The sequence below is a fragment of the Dendrobates tinctorius genome, unplaced genomic scaffold (assembly GCF_039654945.1).
Source record: "Dendrobates tinctorius isolate UK_male_01 unplaced genomic scaffold, ASM3965494v1 ptg000060l, whole genome shotgun sequence".
NCBI lineage: Eukaryota > Metazoa > Chordata > Amphibia > Anura > Dendrobatidae > Dendrobates > Dendrobates tinctorius.
This window is the reverse complement of record NW_027361728.1, coordinates 72,942,319-72,963,911: the sequence shown is the minus strand read 5'-3', so window position 1 is coordinate 72,963,911 and position 21,593 is coordinate 72,942,319. Positions and strand designations below refer to the sequence as shown.

Here is a 21,593-nt window from a genome sequence, read left to right as displayed (position 1 = left end):
CCGAGGAATCCGGCTCCCTGCAGGCCCCTGCCGCCATTTTGGATCCGGGGACCTGCAGGGAGTGAGACCCCTGCAGTGGCGCTGCACATTGCGCTGCTGCCGGGGTTGCAGGGAAGCACCGAGGGGGCCCCCTCCCTCCCTATGCTTTCCTAAACCCCCGGTACACTTTGTGTTTGATCACAGTGTGCCAGGGGTTAACGTGTCGGGGGCGGTCCGTGACCTCCCCTGACACATAGTGCCGGGTGTCAGCTGTGAAAATCAGTTGAAACCCGGCCGCGATCAGCATGCTCACCATGTGAGCCCAACTGATCGCTATGACTTACTATCCCGTCCCTGGGAATTAAGTCCCAGGGCACATGGACGGGATAAAAGCTAAAAACGCCGGTATATCTGGCACCCAGCGTGCAGGCTGCTTACTGTTAAGCACACTGAAATCCCATAATAAAAGTATATACTATTACATTACTATTCATTATCATTGCGGGATATAAAAGACATGAATACGTATAAAAGATGACTCATGTTATAAACATTTACACATTCTCTGTGGGCAATACAGTTGCATTAATTTACTGACTGCTTCATTTATCATATACTGTATCATATACTGTAAAATGCAGTCTTTTATTGTACATCGTACAGTGCATCAGAGTATATGGTAATTACAGAAACAAAAAGCAAAGAGCTTGATGAGAAAACTGAGGCAACGTCAACAATCACTTTTAGACCTGATTTTTGTTTCCAAAAATGAATCTGCCTTAATCATGGAAGGTTGTTTATAGATGGATGTTGTAAACTATATTTCTTCCTGCTGGTTGCTAACCACGAAGTGAGTTTGGCTACACAGGCTCATAACTTATGTTTGAATAATTAACTAACGATACTCAAGATATGCAAATGAGCCTATTACAGCTGCCCTCCGCGTACACAGAGAAGTCATAAAACTCACACACTGCCACTGGCCAGGAGAGGATTGCAGGCATCAGGATCATCCGATACAATGGTAAGTGAAGCTAGACATCGCAGACTCGTGCTATTAATTGACTTCAGTCAGTATTCACTGTCACTGGCGTACATACTGTAGTTATTCTTAGTTTCATAGTTATAAGGTTGAAGGTAAACTTAAGTCCATCGAGTTCAACCTAACAATTCATTGCATTCCTTACTGCAATTCTTATGATAGCTGAAGCTGAATTTACATTTACTGTTATTCCTTAAAAATGATACCTAATATTGATAATCTGAGTTGTTAATAGCTTTTAATCTCTGTTTTAAGTTACTAATAAAGGATTTATGCAGTACTCAAATATTCATATATGACCTTTGTGAACTGGAGTTTAGTCAATCTTCAACGCTTGATATTTAAATTGAATGTAATCAATATGGAGTCGGGAAGGAATTTTTTTCCCCAATGTGAAGCTTACTGTTTGCCACATGGGGTTTTTCTGCCTTCCTCTGGATCAACATGTTAGGGCAAGTTAGGATAGGATATGGGTTGAACTAGATGGACTTAACGTTTTCCTTCAACCTTAATAACTATGTTACTATGTTACTATGTAATATGCTGCTGACATAGCATTAAAGCAAGATCACTATGAGGTATATTGCCTAATTATAACCCATAATATCTACTTATGTCTGTCTATCTATCTATGCTGACAAAGACCGTGTTGTGAAGTCGAAACGCTGCACCACTTAGATTAAAACCCACAATTTTTCCTTGAACTGGAGTGCTGCCTGATTTTTTTTTTCCATTTATATTTTGCGTTGGACAATCGCATTAAGTATTGCACCCAAAATCAGCTCAAGTTTGTGCTGCTATCTATCTATCTATCTATGTGTCATTTCCAATGTAACCGTATACTAATGATACATAGAAATGTATTTATATCAAAGTATATATTGTGACAACTCAGTAGCTCATGGGATCTTCTTGGATATCTAGATAAGCGTAGCGTCTTCCTCGGTCTGGGAGCAGTGATCTCAGTAAATTTCACCTTTTTTAGAAGCTCGCAAACTTCTCATAAGGTTAAAGCAAAAGAGCGGATGTGTACTTGACTTCTCTTGGAGTAAAACGTTAAGTTGGAAAATGTAAGTATAGTGTAAAATGCACCATTTCTCCGCTGTTTTCAAGCATACACATTTTATTTGTGGACCTCTGTCCTCAGCATATGATATAAAGAATGCAGACCACTCTTGAAGTGTATATTCCTTGAAACCACCACACTAATGGTACTTCACCAAGACCCATCTAAGCTATTTATTTTCCCTAAATCCATTGCTACTACCACACAGGAAGGTTACGGTAAACAGAAAATTCTCAACTAGTGTTGTGACTATTGAAATACAACCCCAACAGGTGACCCTTTCTTCTAAGGAATTAAACAAGGATAATAAAAGTGTACTGCTACAGGTGTCTGGACATAGGACTCTATTCTTTTTATTCAAAAATAAAAATCCTTAGATATCCCACACTTTGCCTTCTCTGTTTTGCCATTTTTTAAGTTAACTTTCTAAAAGAGAGGGTTGAAGGCTGGAGAAAGTGATAAGAAGCTTGTGGAAATGCTGTTCAGAATGTTACCTACTATGCTTTAGAGGGTTCCATAGGAACGAGGTGCAATCACTAATGTGCAGATGCTACACTGACAAGGGGAGCTGTTGCCGGTTTATAGTGGTGGCCTGAGATAATCATAGCAGCAGCATGTAGAGTTCTGTGTAGGCTGCCACTGCTGGGTTGTGGGGTATTAAAGAAACTAAGAGAGAATTCTCTTGGGCGTGTAAGGGGCTGTGTGGGACATCAGAATGGAGAGGACTGGTACTCAGTGTTGTAGTGGATTAGCTGCCCTGAACCTGTGATATGTGTCTAAAGGTTTGGTCCAGTAACACAGTGGACTGCAAAAGAGGGAGGGGTGGTGATAGAAGAGCTTTTGAGAATAGAGGCAAGTATGACTGATAAAGCGAATTCTGCAAATGTCTGTTTAAGGGAGACATAAATCTATGATAACATTGTAATACTAGAAATTACAACTCATTTGTTTGTAGTCCTTTTAATGTTGTATTTTAGAACAATACATAGCAATAGCAGCAAATAGAGCTAAGTGTATCTTTTGAAATTCAAATTCAACGACTTCACAGAACTTCCGCAAAAATTGAATTTGCATCAATTAAATTTGCATGAATTTTCCCCTTAACAACCAGTGGTATTTTCGTTTTTGTTTTTTCATTTTCTGCTACCCTTCTTCCCAGAGCCATAATTTTTTTACTTTTCGGTCAATATGGTCATGTGAGGGTTTGTTTTTTCTGGGACAAGTTGTACTTTTGAACGACACTATTGTTTTTAACATATTGTGTACTGGAAAACGGGGAAAAAAATTCCAAGTGTGGTGAAATTGCAAAAAAAGTGGCAATTCCTCAGGGTTTTTTTTTTCTTTTTCTTTTTTTTACCATGTTCACTAAATGCTGAAACTGACCTGCCATTATGATTCTACAGGTCATTTCAAGTTCATAAACGCCAAACATGTCTAGGTTATTTTTTATTTAAGTGGTGAAAAAAATCCAAAGTTTAGTAAAAAAATAATGGCGCCATTTTCTGAGACCAGTAGCATCTCCATTTTTTGTGATCTGGGGCTGGGTGAGGGCTTATTCTTGCGTGCCTAGCTGACATTTATATTCTTACCATTTTGGTGTAGATACGATCTTTTGATTGACCGTTATTTCATTTTATTGCAATGTAGCGATGACCCAAAAAATGTAATGCTAATGTTTTTAATTTTTTTCTCTTCGGGTTAATTCTTATTTTATATTGATAGATCGGGTGATTCTGAATGCTGCAAAACCAAATATCTGTATATTTGATTTTCTCATTGCGTTATTTTGAATGGGGCAAAAGGGGGGTGATTTGAACTTTTATATTTTTTTATTTTTTTTAATATTTTTTAAAACATTTTTTTAACTTTTTTTTGCTTGCTTCAATAGTCTCCATGGGAGACTAGAAACTGCAGTTTATCCAAACAAAGATCATCATGAGATACCGTATATCATGAAGATTGAAGAAGTGAAAACAGTAGTAAATTATTAAAAAAGTTCAAATTTTATTGATAAACAATTTAAAACGGTAGGAAATTGCATAAAAAAGACATGAAATGGGTCTCCAACAAAAGGGAATAGGATAACCAGCAAAAAAGAAAAAATGAATTCTCCATATGGTGCAAAATATATTAGCGGTTTGAGAATATTATTGTGCATCTATAGTCCATAGTGCCCGTAAACTCCCATCAAAAGTAAATATATATCTTATGGCCTAAAAGTCCACCAGCAATTGCAATGATATTGCTAAAATTTACTAAAGAAAGTGCAGCAGCACTATAGGAACATATGGCCTATTTTCCAAGATGGGGGAAAGGGGGGGCTACAAAGGGCGGACCACACGAAGGGAATTACTGTTAGTAATTTTTGCGTGTTTTATCTTTATTCCCCTTTTTTCCTTCATACCCAGGCATCTCCACAGTGTCCTGCCACCCCTTGAATACAATTCACTTAATTTCACATTTAATCTTCAGCAATATACATTGCGGACACGATATACTAAACCTGTATTCACACCAGTCCAAATACTGTTTTTATTGTGACCTATGTGCAGGTGCAGGGTTTGACAGCTCCTTCTGACTTCCCCCAGTGCTCACACACATGGCCGCTGTGTAGTTCACTGCAGGCCATGAAGCGCTAGGCAGGGAAGTCCCTTAGCTCAAAGGGGGCAGAACCATGCACGCACTACTCACAGGTCCTTTGTACATCCGGTAACAGCCAGATGTAAAAATTACTCGCAGGTCCTACACACACTTTCTGGTCACATGACCGCTTCGGTTCATCTATGGTAACCATAAATATCCGACGAACACCATTACCTGTCAAATGCCCCTGGAAGAAGCAACGATTGCGAAACAGCGCTGTCTGGGTGCAGGGATAAGCCTACCAGCATCCAGCCTCATTATACTTGCTCTGCATCCTAGTGACCAGCAATAGGTAAAAACCTGAACTTTACTTCTTTTAATGAAATGTCTTTTTGCTGTGCCACAAACTCCAAATTAATGAACAGAGGCTTTGTATATAGACCTAACAGTAATTCCCTTGGTGTGGTCCCCCCTTTGTAGCCCCCTTTCCCCCATCTTGGAAAATAGGCCATATGTTCCTACAGTGCTGCTGCACTTTGTTTAGTAAATTTTAGCAATATCATTGCAATTGCTGGTTGACTTTTAGGCCATAAGATATATATTTACTTTTGATGGGAGTTTACGGGCACTATGGACTATAGATGCACAATAATATTCTCAAACCGCTAATATATTTTGCACCATATGGAGAATTCATTTTTTCTTTTTTGCTGGTTATCCTATCCCCTTTTGTTGGAGACCCATTTCATGTCTTTTTTATGCAATTTCCTACCATTTTAAATTGTTTATCAATAAAATTTGAACTTTTTTAATAATTTACTACTGTTTTCACTTCTTCAATCTTCATGACATATCTCATGATGATCTTTGTTTTGATATACTTATTGAAGTGACCAATGCCGTATTGATATAGGATTATGGGTATAGAAACTGCAGTTGTCTGATCGCCTCTGCTACACACAGGCGATGATCAGATCACCTGTGTGTAGCAGAAATGCTCACTTGCTATGAGCGCCATCCACCGGGCAGCGCTCATAGCAATCCGGTGATGACAACCATAGTGTTCTGCTTGAGACCTCTGGTTGTTATGCCAACCCATCGGTGACCTGCGGCATTTAACTAGTTAACAGCCACAGGTAAATTGCGATTCCAACCATGGCTTTTGCGGGCACATGTTAGGTGTATAAATCAGCTGTCATGTGCCCAGAAAGGTGCGGGCTCAGTGCCGGAGCCCACACCAAACAGACGGAGTTCCACATCGGAGTGCTATTATGCCCGTTGTCAGAAAGGGGTTAAAACCTCTATTTGTCTGGATAACATGTGAAGAGGACAGATTTCCCCTTCGAGTCAAATTGAAGATGTTTTGAGCTTTGTAATGCAAACAGTGTCCAAATAACTTCCACCTATCTGGCTAAAGGAAAATGTATGGGAATCACAGGTAACCAACAGAGTATTTCACAACACACTGATGTCTCAGACCTTTTAGGCTATATTTATTATATAAACAGTCTAAAAATTATCTTGGTAGTATCCCTCTGTTTCATGTTTTCCTCCATCGTAACATGACCAACATGCATAGCTTCATATTTAATTGGGAGCTGCAACTCTTTAAGTAAGCACAGAAGCGGGATTCTTGCGCTGACTATGGTGCCATCACTGTTCACCATCTCTGAGTAGACTTAAAGTTTTGGAGAGCTGCATAAATGTCAGACATCCTTTCCCACTCTTCAGTTATGTGCGAAGACTGAATAGATTACCGATGTGTAGGAGCTGGTACTCCACAACTGGTCTCTGCTGCTCACAAAGACTTACCAGCAAGTGCAGTGTAGAGTTTAACAAGTGTAGCACTTGCATGCTCTGCTGCAGCACTGCCGGAGCAGCGCCATCTGTATCCAATATGTGTAATAAGGCGCTGACGTGGCGTACCTTGACCAGAAGCTGTGGAAAATCTGGGTATGTTTTCAGAAACTGCTGAACTACCAAGTTGAGCACTTGGGCCAAATATGGTAATTGGTGAACTTTCCAAGCTTCACAGCAGCCATCAGGTTATGCTTAGTATCACACACGACAATGCCAGGTTAGATGTTCAGTGGCAAAAGTCACAGATCTGTCTGGTCTGTTATTCCTTTAAGCAACTGTGCCGCATTGTGCGGTTGTCTCCTAGACAAATTAGCTTCAGCGAAGCCTGTTGCCACTTTGCTGAAGCAGTGCTGTAGAGCTTCCAGCATCCAGGTGATGTGGATGATGTACTCTCAGATAACACTTCAGAGATGGAGGATGAAGAGGAGCAGGAGGGGGTGCAAGTGTAGGGAAGGTGACCTGACGGACGGACGGACTAGTCAGAGTGAAGAAGGAAAGGTTTGCACAGTGTAGGTAGGTGTCAGTTATTACAGTGGGGAAACAGCTAGGAAAGTGTAGTGGACGTGCAGTACCTTGGGTTGACCATTAGATGGCAGGGAGGAGTGTGAGCAAAGGACTTGACAACAGCTTAGGCCTCTTTCACACTTCAGTCTTTTACAATCAGTCACAATCCGCCAGGTTTTGAAAAAAACGGATCCTCAATTTTCTTTTGAGGATCTGTTTTTTTCCCCCATTGACTTCCATTAATGGCGGATTGTGACGGATTGCTGTCCGTTGCATCCGTTTTTTTTGAGGATCCACCAAAAGTTGCTGTCCGTCACCATCCTCAAAGATTTCAAAACGGAGCTTGCAACGTTTTTTTCTCTGGCGGATCCTCCAGACACTCATTTAACCCGAAATTCTTTCTGGGTGCCGGACAAAAAAAAAATTCTCTCTCTCTCTCTCTCTCTCTCTCTCTCTCTCTCGGCCAGCGATTCCTTTAAATTTCCTCATTTTCAGGATCCGTCTGAAAACGGATCCTGTGCCATCCGTTCACATCAGTTGACAACGGATCCGCTTCTCTGACTTTTTGGCGGATTTGAACTGATGCAAAAAACTGAAGTGTGAAAGAGGCCTTAGGGCTTTAGAAACCGTTGGTCATGGGGGACAGTGACAGGGGACCGGGAGAGCTATAAATACTGAGGGAGGGTTCCAGAAGGTTCCAGTCCCCAGGGGGAGCTCAAGTGACAGAAGGACTGCGACAGTCTGTGCACTCTGAGGAAAACCAAACCAGGGGGACTGAGGAGAGAGAACGTCAGGGGGGTGGTCCTGACAGGAAAGGACCGCAGTAGAGACGAGGCTCTGGGTGAAGGCTGTTTTGTCTCTGCGCGGTAAGGAAGAGGGACCACCCCCCAGCTCGGCCCACACCTCTACACAGGAACTGATCTATGAGGTGAAGGAAACTTTGATAGACATAGCATCATTAATTCTCATGTGCCGTGCCAGGATGGGACTTGGCACCAGTCTTCCAGTGTTCCATTTGGGAAATGTAGTATCCCTGGCCACAATCACTTGTCCACATGTCAGTCATTAAGTGGACAATCCCAGTTACCACCTTGGTAAGGGCACGGGTAATGTTCCTGGACACGTGCTGGTACAAGGAGGGGACACCACACAAGGTGAAAAAGTGGAGGCTGAGGACCGAGTATAAATGGACAGCTGCCATCATGAGCTGGTGGAAATCCTCCCTATCAACAAGCCTAAATGGAAGCATCCTGGAAATGTGCTCATTTAGCATTTGGGCATGTGGGTGAGTGGGTTTAAACTTTCTCTTTCTTTTAAAGGCCTGGGGTAGGGATAGCTGAACGCTGTGTAGGGACAAGGATTTAAAAGTGCCTGATGATGATGCATCAGAATGTGCAAGGAAAGGTGCAGGGTGAGAGGCATCAGCACCATTGTCATGGACAGGGGATTGGGAAGCACCTAGCACAGGGGAAAAAGGAGTGGTGTCACCCGCTAGACCCAAGCATTTGGCACACCGAGATGGGTGCTTAGATTATACAGTTCTTTCCAGGTTCTGGGGACTTTTAGATAGCTACTATGAGTAAGAGTGCAATAGATTAATCTATTTTTTTGCTATGCACAAGCACTTTATTGGACAATATCTGAGCTATGTGACAGACTTTTGTGCTCGGCAGCCATGTGGGCAATTTAGCTCATCATTATTATATACATTAGTCTAACGGTTTAATGCTCCTATCTGCCTTTGGTAGATTTAAATAGAACTCTTGTATTCATTGCACTATCCATTGTGTTTCACCAGGACATCTGTGAATCTTTCCTCATCATCTTTGTTCATGATTTTACTCACATATGTTTTTCCATGTTTTTGTTTCCTTATTAAAAGTATTATGATTTTTGTCACAAAAACTCCTGTTTTCGTATTGCTTTAAACATGCAAAAGAATAGGAAATCGGGAAGGGGCAAACTCTTTTTCACACAACTGTATCTAATCAACTAGCAGGGGCCAAGTGGTTTTCTAAACTGGATCTGAGTGGGGCATATAACCTTATAAGTGTTCGCCAGGGTGATGAGTCGAAGGCTTTCTTCATTACAGCTGAGGGTTTCTATGAAAATTTTGTGATGACATTCAGTTTCATCAATGCTCCAGCATTGTTTCACAATGCAGGTTACACAATTTATATATACAGAGATCATACTCACATGTATACAGAGCACATACATATGCGTACATACACATATGTGTCTTTATTATAGATGGGCTGACCCCTGGATGTTCGGGTCCAGCAGGTTTGGTCGATCAGTTATAAAAAAGTTCAGGTTCAGGTACCGGTCAGCTGATGGGTGCAGTAGTCCCATCAGCCAACACCAGTGACCTGAGGTAAACTTTATGCCTCCGAACACAGCTGCTGGCTCACGCATTTGATAGCATGGAAACTGCGGCTGTCAGACGGGCGGTAAAGATTTTACCGACGATTAGAAGCAGTGTTTTCCACGCTGTCATGCACATGACAGCGTGGCAAACACTGGATGTTCCGACCCCCCATTCAAGTGAATGGGGTCAAGTTTCAGGTCCAGGTCCGGGTACTGTTCTGGCACCCCAATCTTTTTTTAACTGTTTGGCAAAACCCGTCAGCCCCAATCATCCATGGGTCTGCTCATCCAATAGAATTCTACAGGGTGCCTGTGTAAGGACCTTGTCTGGTTTAAAAAATGTTCACAGAGTTATCTTCAGGAAATTTTGGAGTGTAAACATTTCAAAACCCTCCTCAGAATCTAACTTAAAACTTGGTAAACTTTTCCTATTCATTTCTATGTGAAATCCACTTTGCTGTTCATATGAGGAGCTTTTCGAGGTGATGATTACCTGAAGACGTTTTGAAAAAATCCTGGTGGAAGAAAATAAAGTGCAATCACTTCTTTGAAGCAGTTCCTAAAATTGACCTCTCAAAAGTAGGCTCTGTCCAATCAAAGACCTGCAAAACGTTTTCAGAAAAAAAAACTCTTCCAAAACTCTTCAAAGCATCTCTAAAACAGCTTCAGAAAATGTTTAAGGAAAAGAAAAACTCCAAAACCTTCCAAAAAGGAGCACTTCCTGAAGTGGTTTCGGCTTGGAAACCTTTGGTTTTTGAACTCTTAAAAACACAATATGGACATAAGCTTAGATCTTTCCATGATGGACGTCTTGGGCGTAGCACTCTTTTACTCTATTGAAAGTCAGATTCTCACATTTTGCCTATATGATGGTCACAGTTCCACACTCACAGTCACCTCCTTAGTCAATCATTCTCACTTTCACCACACACTGCATCTTGGCTACTTTGTCTGGTCTCCTCAAGTCTGCAAAAACTCAGATATTTTTCCTAACCTTCAACGGGCTGGTCTTCCATGCATAGAATAACATGCAGAGTCAACAATTTCAGAGACTGCTGGTACCTGTCCCTCAATGAGGTGCTGTACCTCTCTGAGATGTGGGCCTCCTGCACCTTATAGCACCATTAAACCATAGCTCCAAAACAAATTTTGGCAATGCATACCTCACTTTTAAAATCAGCATTTGCAAAGTAGTCTCAGCTCTTCAACAAGCATGCGGTTGGAGCTACATCAGCTCCATACTGAAATCACCAACAATATGTAATATAAATCAAGGTTCTTAGAGTCAGTAAGGGTAGAACAAACCAACAGAGGGAATGTTCAACCCTCTCAACAGCTGTACATGTTTGTAAAGCAGCAATAATAATAATAATAATAATAATAATAATAATTTTATTTCTGCAGCGCCAACATATTCTGCAGCACTTTACATTATAGAGGGGAATTGTACAGGCAATCATTGACCGCAGTGGTTCTGCCATACCAGCTTCACTGTTGAGGCTAATGAATGATTGTATAGATAATAATTTTGATACACTGAAAGTGGACTAAAGGATGTTTGAAAGTAGAGGAGCTGTAAAATGAGAAGGAGAGTAAGAGCAAGCAATTCTAAAAAGCCTATACATAATTAATGCAGATAGCAGACCTGGGGTACTGATTTTCATCTCTATTTTTGCCTTTCTGAACATCATCAGTGCTGGTCCATCCCATAGCAGTGAAGGTTCATACATTCCACTATTTTTCCTATGTGGCCACATGAGTCATTTAGGACAAAAAGAAAGCAACCTCAATAATTGGGAAAGGCAAAAGTGGGGATGAAAAGTAGTGCACCAGGTATGGTGTCTAGACATGAGCTACAGTATGTATAGGCAAAATTTTTACTTGGGTTCGAGGTGTCATGATCCAGGTTAGATTATGACGGATAAATGCACAAGTAACCTTTTTTTTCCTTAAGCTGTGTGCTTAAAGTTAGTTTGGCCCACAGCGGCCGGTGGCCGTTAGGGTCATTGCACTCTGGTTACTTTAGTTTAGTGCACGTCATTATAAAGCAGGTGTGATTGCTCTGGCTCTGACCTATAAAAGAGTGTCAGGCGTTGCAATCACTGTTGGTGATATTGCTCATTTCCAACCAAGTCTGGGGGAGGAAGGAACTACAGAGAGGAGTTCCTGGCAGCTCAGGGGAGCTCTGGTGTTATAGCTTCAGGTGGAAGCTGAATTCAGGTGTCGAGCTTCAGGGGTGAAGCTGAACTTTGCTTGGAGCAATAGCAACAGAGCAAAGCTAAGTGGTGTTATCCCTATTTGTGACTTCCCTTATGTGTGTTTTAGTGCAGTGGTGGGATTAGTTTCTGCACCATCCAATTCACTAGAAAAGGCTAGGTGCAGGGCGAGCTAGGGATTTTTAGGTATCCTGCTCGTCGCTGGGTGCGTAACCCGCCTAGGGACCGTCAGGATTGTAGAGACACTGACTCAGGGGAGTACAGGAGGTCTCCATGTCCCCGTTCCCTATCGCAGGGCCCTCCATTGTATCGGTTTCCCTGGTGTTTCCCTTAATTGTGTAAATTCACCCTGCTGGAGGCGGTGTATCCAGATATACGTGTAATACTGAAAGTCGCCTGCTGGAGGCGGTGTATCTGGCTGCATGTTACTTTATTTAAATTCGCCCTACTGGAGGCGGTGTATCCAGGGTCACGTGTGTCAAAGAAATTTGCCCTGCTGGAGGCGGTGTGTTCAGTCACACGTGACCATCACACGAGCTTTACTTTTAGGTGTTAAAGGAACATGCAATAATAGAGGTTACATGAACAATCCATAACCTGCAAAAAATTTTTTATTTTTTTTATATATCACTCCCATTAGCAGGTTAAGAGCCACCATAGATTTCTCTTTCATGGTTTTGCACATAAATAATCTTGGAAAATTTCTGAGTTTTTTTTTTTTACAAGACTACAGATATCATTAAGGTTGAGTGGCAGAGATGCGGCATTATTTTGAATGAGGAAAACCAATGAAAAGCTTTTTCACATTTGAAGGGAACCTGTCACCATAATAATGCAGTCCATTGAGCAGTCACCTTGCTAGAAAGCAGGGAGATCTGTGGGGATTTTTATATAGATTTGTGAGAAAAGATTCAGTATAACTTAAGTTTTAGTCATTTAATCCTCTACTCTTTCTGGGATTTTGGTTCCAGTGGGCGGTCCGATCAGTGACTGACATCTTTCTTTGTATAACAGTGCATACAGAGATAACTGTCAATCACTGCTAGGACCTCCCACTGGACTGAAAAGTCCAGAAAGAGCAAAGGGTTTTCTCACAAAATTACATATCAATCTGTTCAGCTCCTTCTGCTCTACAGCTCTAGCAAAAATTAAGAGACCACCACATAAAAACCCTGTCATGGGCAGCTCATTCTCCATACCTAAACCCCATTGAAAACCTCTGGAATGTAATCAACAGGATAATTGATAGTCACAAGCTATCAAACAAAGAAGACCTGCTTAAATTTTTGCACCAGAAACAGTGTGAAAGACTGGTGGCAAGCATGCCAAGATGCATGAAAGCTGTTTTTAAAAATCATGGTTATTCCACAAAATATTCATTTCTGAACTCTTCCTGAGTTCAAACATTAGTATTAGGCCGGGGTCACACTAACCGACGCAAAATACGGTCCGTAGTTTACAGGCGTAATACGGATGAATGACCCCTAAATAGTGATTCGTATGTCATCCGTAAGCAAGGTGTGGTCGCGTATTTTGCGCATGTAAGCATCCGTATGTAATCCGTATGCCATCCGTATGCTGAGATTTTCTCGCCGGCTTGCAAAATGGACATATAATGGATCCCTATGACAGGTTTTATAACACAAACGAAAGAATAGATATAGACACTTAGAATACATATATATATATATACACATGTCATTGAGACACACAAATATATATATATTTATATGTCACAGAGTTCTTCATAGCAGAATAGCCGGCTTTTGTCAAATCATTCCCCAACCCGACATGAAATGACACATGGTTTACATACAGTAAACCATTTCATTTCATGTTTTTTTTGTATGTCTTTCATTAGTAATTAGATGAGGGTTGATGTGTAACATTTGGGAGGTGTAGCTGTTACTTTAAGGGGTTAATTCGTTGTAAAAAAATGTGTGGGCTCCCGCGGTAATTTGTCAATGCGGGAGCCCACACATTTTTTTACAATGAATTAACCCCTTAAATTAACAGCTACACTGTTAACTGATGTCCCCTGTGTGCGCCATCAGAGACTGGAAGTCTGTTCTCACAGCAATTGTATTCACATCTGCAGGGAGTGAGCAATGGCCAGGGTGCAGATAGAGAGAGAGGTCAGCTGTGTCTTTGACTTACACTACTCCACTGTCTTGCCTGCGCTCCAGCTGTCACTGGGCATAATGCCTGTGGCCGTAGGAATGTGCTGGATGGATGCAGGCATTCAGGGTTTTTTCTCCATTGTGGCCCCATTGGGGACCCCTTGTCCTGAGTCCAGGGAATCTGATGTAGTCCATAAATAGAAACCTGAAAACCATAAAAAGAAAGAAAGAAAGAAAGAAAAACAAGACACTGTCCCTTGGTCACCAATATATTAGGAAATAAGGGTCCCACACAGGACCATTGCTTCCCTTCACATTCCCTGATTCTGTCATTAAAAGCTTCTGGAAATACGCAAAAAATTTACACTTTTGGGCACAATTTGGCCAATTTCACTTAGGGGTGTATTGCCAGTAGTTTAGACATTAATGGCTGTGTGTTGAGTTATTTAGAGGGCACACCTAATTTGAACTGTTACACAAGCTGTACACTGTACAGATGTCTTTCTATATATCTATCATCTATGTTTATATAAAATTGCTTTATTATTTATGACAATTAGAAGTAATTTACACAGAGTATAATTGCAGTATGTAAAATATTATGTTAAAGACACATACCATAGAAAGGGCATACGCGTGTCATATTTATGACATATGGACATTCGCCAACTTTTCTGGCTGAGAATCTAAGCGATTTTATAGATTCAGATGTGAGTGAACCCTAATAGCAAAATTTTCACATTTGTCAAAAGTCTTTTTATTTTGATAGTATGTTAGAAGTGATCAAATTTAGCACCAATCTTTTTCTATTTTTTTTTCCAAGGAGATTTATGAATCCTATGTTTTACTGACCTATTTGGTCTTGAAGTGTCCTTGAACAGCTTATATATTGAAAAACCTCACAGGTAATAGGAGAAAATGCATACCACAATTTATTATGTATGTGGTCAAAAGCTGCTGCTTGGGGACACTGCGGAGCTTGGAAGGGAAGAAGCGCTCAATTTGATTTTTGCAGACTGTGTGCACCATATTGCAGTTGCAGAGCACCTTAGATACCAGAACAGCAGAAACCTGCATAAGTGACCCAATTTTTGAACATCAAACCCTGTAGGAATTCACCTATGGGTGTAATTAGCACTTTGAACTGATAATCCTGCCTCAGCTCAGCCCAATTGGTTAGATCTGTGCAAAAATACTGTGAGAACGTCAGGTTACAATATTTTAGCCCAGTCTCCAGCTGCGTCAAAATTACTAATTTTCAAAGCTTTTTAAGCCAGAATACTGGTAGATAAGCTGTGATGAATTGGGCAATGCATTTTTTTTCCCCTCTAAAATGTTACTTTAGCCTCAAATATCTCATTTTCGCAAGGGGTCATAGTCAAAAATGAATCGCAAAATTTGCTAGACAATAGTGTTTGAGCACACAGCTGGGCACAGAGAGGAAGACACACCATTTGGCTAACGAATTGTAGATTTTGTTTCAATCGTTACCCTCCATTTGACTTTTGGTGCCATTTGCAGAGCCCCTAAAATACCAGAACAGCAGGAAAACTCCAAAACTAACCCCATTTTGAAAAGTAGACTTGTCAATGAATTAATCTATGGGTCAATTAATCTTTGGGGTACAGGGACTATTTTAGCCCCACGGGTGTTGATCAGAAAAAAAATACAGTGGATGTTGCAGAATGAAAATTGCAAATATGCCAGCTTAGTGAACAAGGCATGTCCAGCTTCTGCTCCGGAGACATGCACCCCACAAATTGCTAAATGGACTTTTCCAGCCACAGTAATGCCACACGAGTAGATACTAACTGCTGGACAAAGAAGAAAGGGGGGCTAACTCGAGATCACAGATTACACTGGATTTTTTTTTTGGGGGGGAGCCACATCACTATTTCATTACCTTTGTGCTAGCAGAACTTGGAAACTCCTCTCTTCCCACTGACAGATGGTGGACCTGAGTGGGTGCTTGTTTTTTATGGGAGGGATGAGTTGATGTATTTTACACCCTAAATAAAAAATTTAGCAAAAATAATTTTTTGCTGTCATAGTTTATTTACTTTATGGCTGACAGGAAGAACAAAAAACACCAATTCAGCAATCACTGTGCAGTAAAAGTGATAGGAAAGCTTTGTTCTTAGAGTCAGTAGGAGCACCATATGGTATACCAGACTTAGGATTTGTTATGTTTTTCTACTTTTACAGACTGAAAACAATATTTCCCAAAATGTGATTTGTTTTTGCATTGCGCCATTCTGAAAGCTATAACTTTTTTTTATTTTTCTGTAGACGAAGCTGACAAGTTGATTTTTGCAATATCTCTCCCTTAGTGTTTCAGTACAACAGCATAAGGGAAAGGAAACCATTATGGAGGAGGCACCTAACTGGCATTTACATTAAAGTAGCTTTCCAACACACTTATATTGATGACTTATCCCAAGTCAGGTCTTCAATTTCAGATGAATGATGGTCCAGTACCCAGCACCTCCTCTATTAATTAACAGCATTCGGCTCTGTTAGTGGTTGGATGTAATCTCAGTTACCCTGGCTCATCTTCTATTTAAATTACTTTTATTGCCTCTCTATTATCATTCCTATTTCTTCCTTATCATCTTCTTCATTTTTCATTTTTTGTTGCATAATTTATTTTATTTCATTCTTTATTTCTTTGTTTATTATTTATTTCATTTATCTACGGTAATTTTTCCTTTTATTCTCTTTATCTCCATCTATCATCTTTTCTTGTCTTTTTAATCCTTCTTATATTCACTTATATCCTATTTTCACAGACCTTCTACTTATCCCAGTGATTCTTCGCACATACATAGAAAATAAAGTTCTATATCCTTTACTTTGAAAAGAAAAATAGAAATATATTCTATGAAAAATTTGCAATAATCTCTGTGTTGCTCTCGAAAATGACTTTCAATGAATAATTGTGTATATAAAAATATGGGCATATATGTGTGTGTTTATATGCTTATACGTACATATAATCACCACTTCTCTTTTTCACTATGTCATATTATCTGTATTTGGATAACCTTGAGAAAGAACATTTAAGGTCAAAAAGTTGGACCATTTATCCGTATACACCTGTCGGATTTAGTTAAATAAAGCATCACTTATTTCAACATAATTCACTGGACAATGCTTTGTGCCGAAGTTAGCATCAACTTTTTAATGACTCCAGTAATTTCTCTGAGCACAACCTACTTATTGGCAGGAGTGACAGGTTATCCACTTGTAATTAAAAACTGATTCCGAGATGCCGTAAATAAAAAGATAAGCCGACCAGAGTCCTGTAAAACTCAGCTCAGCTCTATTTCTACATAATGCTCCTTTACTCATTAAAGTCATAAGGTGCCTCCATTAAAATAGTTCACTGTGGTTTGAATATGTTTTATTTTTGCACTTAATTTCCGGGGCTGAAATATTGATGACGTAAATACTCAATATGAGATGGGTGCTGTCCAGCACCTCCACGCATTAGCTGAAAACTGCTCTGCCAGAGGCTGGAACTAAGTGATATGTGGGACAGAACACAGCAGCCCCATGCACTGTTTATTTTCCTTGCCCTGTACTGTACATAATGACAAATGCCACTACCCAGCATCCATTAAGTAATGTATTGGGCTCCTGTGTTCATACATTGCATACATATACAATTATGCAATTGTAAAGAATGGAAAAAGTTCCGGCACCAGGTGTCTCTTCATTAAAATCTTCAATATTTTATTTTCATGTCAAAAATAAAAAATCATGCTGGGACGCAGCCCCTAAAACGTCTGACGTGTTTCAAACAAAGTTCTTAATCATGGACATGTGCTGGAACTTTTTCCTTTCTTTACTATTGCTTTTGCTAATGAATGGTATCCAGCCACTTGTTCCAGGCACCTGCGGATGCCGGTGAGGCAACACTGATCCCCTTCCCTGTTCCTAGTGTGATGTTGGATTGCATACATATGGTTGCCCCTAAGGCAGGTTTTACATGACCGACAAGGGTTTCATGCTTTGAATCCCCACTAATTTCCTATTGATGATCTATCTTTCGGATAGGTCATCAATTGCTAAGCCCTGGACAACCCCACTTGCTCTGAATTTAGAAAGGATTTGTTTTCAAAATTTATTTTTGTAATTTTATTGTCTCATACAAATCTTTATTATGATGTAAACTAAACTAACATTCTGGATATGCTTGTTTCTGCCTTCTAGGGTCATGAAAATCCCAACTGTTCATCAGTTGATTGCCTACTTGAGAAATACTACCTATCCACCGTGTATTCACTGGAATTTATTTTTGGAATTCTTGGCAATGGTATAGTGATGTTCGGATATATTTTCTGCATGAAAAAATGGACCAGCGGAAATGTGTACCTATTCAACCTTTGCTTATCAGACTTTGCCTTCCTGTGCACCCTTCCTCTATTGATTCAAAGCTACACCAAGGGGTGCTGGATGTTTGAAGAGTTCCTGTGTTACAGCAATAGATACCTGCTGCATGCCAATCTTTACACTAGCATCCTTTTCCTCACCTTCATCAGTATTGATCGATACTTGATTATTAAGCATCCTTTTAAAGATCATATTATGCAGAGGAAGAAGACGGCCATTCTGATTTCTGTTGGTGTTTGGATTGTAGTCATGTTAGAAATAGCGCCAATTCTGTTTTTTATAGAATTACGGAATGACAGCCAATGCCTCAGCTATGGAAGTTCTGGAACGGCATCGTCCAGCCTAATTTATAGTGTGTTCCTGACTGTCACTGGCTTCATCATACCACTCTGCACCATGTGTGTATTTTACGTGAAAATGGCACGCTTTTTAAAAACCAGAAATGGAATACTTCCAACATCCTTTTCCCTGGTGAGGCCTCTCACCTTGGTATCTGTTGCAGTAATTGTGTTCTTTGTTTTATTCACCCCATATCACATCATGAGAAATATGAGGATTGCATCACGAATGGAAGCATGGCAGCTGAGCAAACAAACAAAGATCACCATCAATTCCATATATGTCATTTCAAGACCTATTGCTTTCTTGAACAGCGTGATTAACCCTGTCTTCTATTTCCTGATGGGGGACAATTTCAGGGAAATGTTGCTATCCAAAATGAGGCACTTTTTAAAAGCTATGAAATGTCATTGAATATACAACTTCAAAACTGACCACAGTTAATTAAAGGGGTTGTCTACTACGTCTCCTGCAACAAAAACAGGCCTGTATTGTCTAAAAAATATTATACAACCCTCTTGCTGGTTTCCTCTTCTGGTTGACAGACATGTAACAGCAGCAGTCCGTTATTGGCTCCAACAGTCAAATGCTGTCCCCACCAAAGGAGTAAACAAGGAGAACTGGCTGGGAGATCCTAGTTCGAGAGTGTTGGCAGGTGATTACCCACTTTACTCTCTAAGCATCTGACAACAGAGCTTCTTTATTCAGGAACAATCAGGAACAATATGCTTAATAGATCAGGAATAAATCATTTGTGTGTCTCTATCTGTGCAGCATCTACAGCAGGCTGCTTCTCTCATACACAGACGCAGGAAAAACAGGAAGTCAATAGGAAGGCTGAAAGAATTCCTGAAAGAAACCCAGGCATCTTTTGAGTTTTTGCCAGTATTTTTTCTTCAAAAAATGCTAGTTTTTTATTGTTTAATGGACTTAATGTTAGTAAAAAAAAACCCAAAACATTGTCCAAATGCTAATAAACTATCAAATATTCTTGCTTAAAAAAAACATTGAAAAAACAATATGCTTCTTCCGAGGGCGGAAGAAGCGAGCAGCGAAACGGCGCCCATCGGGCTGGAGGTGAGAGTACAGCCCTAACGTGAACACCCGTGGTCAGCACTTGCAGTGCTACAGCCCTATTGAAGTAATGAATGCCATATAGGGGATATTTCTTTTATCCCAGCTTTCAGCTACAATATACGGATTGTACATTTACTATATACCGTGAGGAGTTATTTAATGATGGGATAATCTAATTTGGGAATTAGCATATGGATTTATTTATTGTATGAATTGTCTTTTCTCATTGCACAACTTGCACTTATTATATACTCCTCTAAAAGTATTAACCCATTCATTACTTTGTTTGATCTATGAGCACTTCTGTAAGTTTCATGGAGACTATATATCGTAATTGAGAGTCACATATCAATAGTGTACCTATAACCTTTATTTTGAGCCATTGATTGTTCCACTATTGTCCTGTTGCTATTAACCCAAAAATGTTGGGATTTTGTGCTGTTTCTCTCCCTCTACTTTATTTGGAGGTTTTTAGCCCTGTTTGTTTTTATATCAATTTATTTTAAATTGATTATTAATAAAAATTGGTATTTTTAACCTTACATTGGTTGTCATCACTTCTTGTCTGTTAGCAATGGTACCTCAACAGACACCCCTTTGATGTATATTGATTGAAGTGTCTAGCAACTAATAATTTTTTTTGACACATAGATATTTTCCTATTGACATCTACTGTAATATATTTAGTGTCCACCTTATGGAAAATGGCAGAAGACTGTACGAATGTATTTGTTACTGCTTTTAAACGCTTGGTGTCTTTAAAAGCCTGAACTGTTTAAAAGATAATAATACATTTTATTTCTATAGCGCCGACATATTCCGCAGCACTTTACATTTCAGAGGGGATTTGTACAGACAATAGACATTACAGCATAACAATAATCACATAGATTATAACAAATACCAAGAGGAAAGAGGGCCCTGCTCGTAAGCTTACAGTCTATGAGGAAAGATGTAGACACGACAGGTGGGTGGTAACAGTTGCCCTGATTGTATGGGCCAGCCATAATGTTTAGTGTGTAACAGTACAAACACAGAGGGCTAATGGATGCATAAAGCATGTGGGAACATGATGCAGGGAATCTGGCTATGGTAAAACTTTTGGCTGTGCCACACTGGGATAGATTAGGTTAATGTGTTGAGGCGATAGGCCAGTCTGAATAAATGCGTTTTCAGGGCATGCTTAAAATTGTGGGGATTGGGGACTAATCGTATTGACCTGGGAAGTGCATTCCAAAGAATTGGCGCAGCACGTGTAAAGTCTTGGAGATGGGAGTTAGTTGGTTCTGACTATTGAGGATGCTAACCTCAGGTCATCAGCAGAACGGAGGGCGCGGGTAGGGTGGTATACTGAAACAAGGGAGGAGATGTAGGGTGGTGCTGAGCGATGGAGGGCTTTGTGTAATGACTGGCACAAGGTAGAGGCATCGGTGTAGTGATTGGTGAGGAATATGATCCTGGCTGCAGCATTCAAGACAGATTGGAGAGGGGAGAGTTTGGTAAGAGGGAGACCGATTAGAAGAGAGTTACAATAGTTGAGACGAGAATGAATAAGAGAAACAGTAAGAGTTTTTGCGGAGTCAAAAGTAATAAAAGGTCGAATTCTAGAAATGTTTTTGAGGTGCAGATGACAAGAGCGAGCCAGTGATCGAATGTGGGGGGCAAAGGAAAGCTCGAAATCAAGTATGACCCCAAGAGAGCGGGCCTGTTGCTGGGGAGTAATAGTGGAACCACACACGGAAATGGCAATGTCGGGTATAGGTACATTAGTAGAGGAAGGAAACACCAGGAGTTCAGTCTTTGACAGGTTCAGTTTCAGATATAGTGAGGACATGATGTTAGACACAGCTTTTAGACAATCGCCGGTGTTTTCTAGAAAGGCTGGCGTGATGTCAGGAGAAGAAGCATATAATTGGGTGTCATCAGCATAGAGATGGTGCTGGAAACCAAATCTACTGATTGTTTGACCAATAGGGGCAGTGTACAAGGAGAAGAGGAGGGGACCTAGAACCGATCCTTGAGGAACCCCAACAGTAAGGGGA

At 40.4% G+C, this 21,593-nt stretch overlaps 1 protein-coding gene across 1 annotated transcript; it reads left to right on the top strand.

Annotated features, from left to right (window-relative positions):
• The first annotated feature begins 934 nt into the window (after positions 1-934).
• SUCNR1 (succinate receptor 1) lies at positions 935-20,093 on the top strand. The gene is made up of 2 exons (XM_073579049.1): positions 935-1,003; positions 17,956-20,093. The coding sequence occupies exons 1-2, from the start codon at positions 1,001-1,003 to the stop codon at positions 18,886-18,888; spliced, it is 936 nt and encodes a 311-aa protein (XP_073435150.1). The 5' UTR covers positions 935-1,000; the 3' UTR covers positions 18,889-20,093.
• Positions 20,094-21,593: the final 1,500 nt, after the last annotated feature.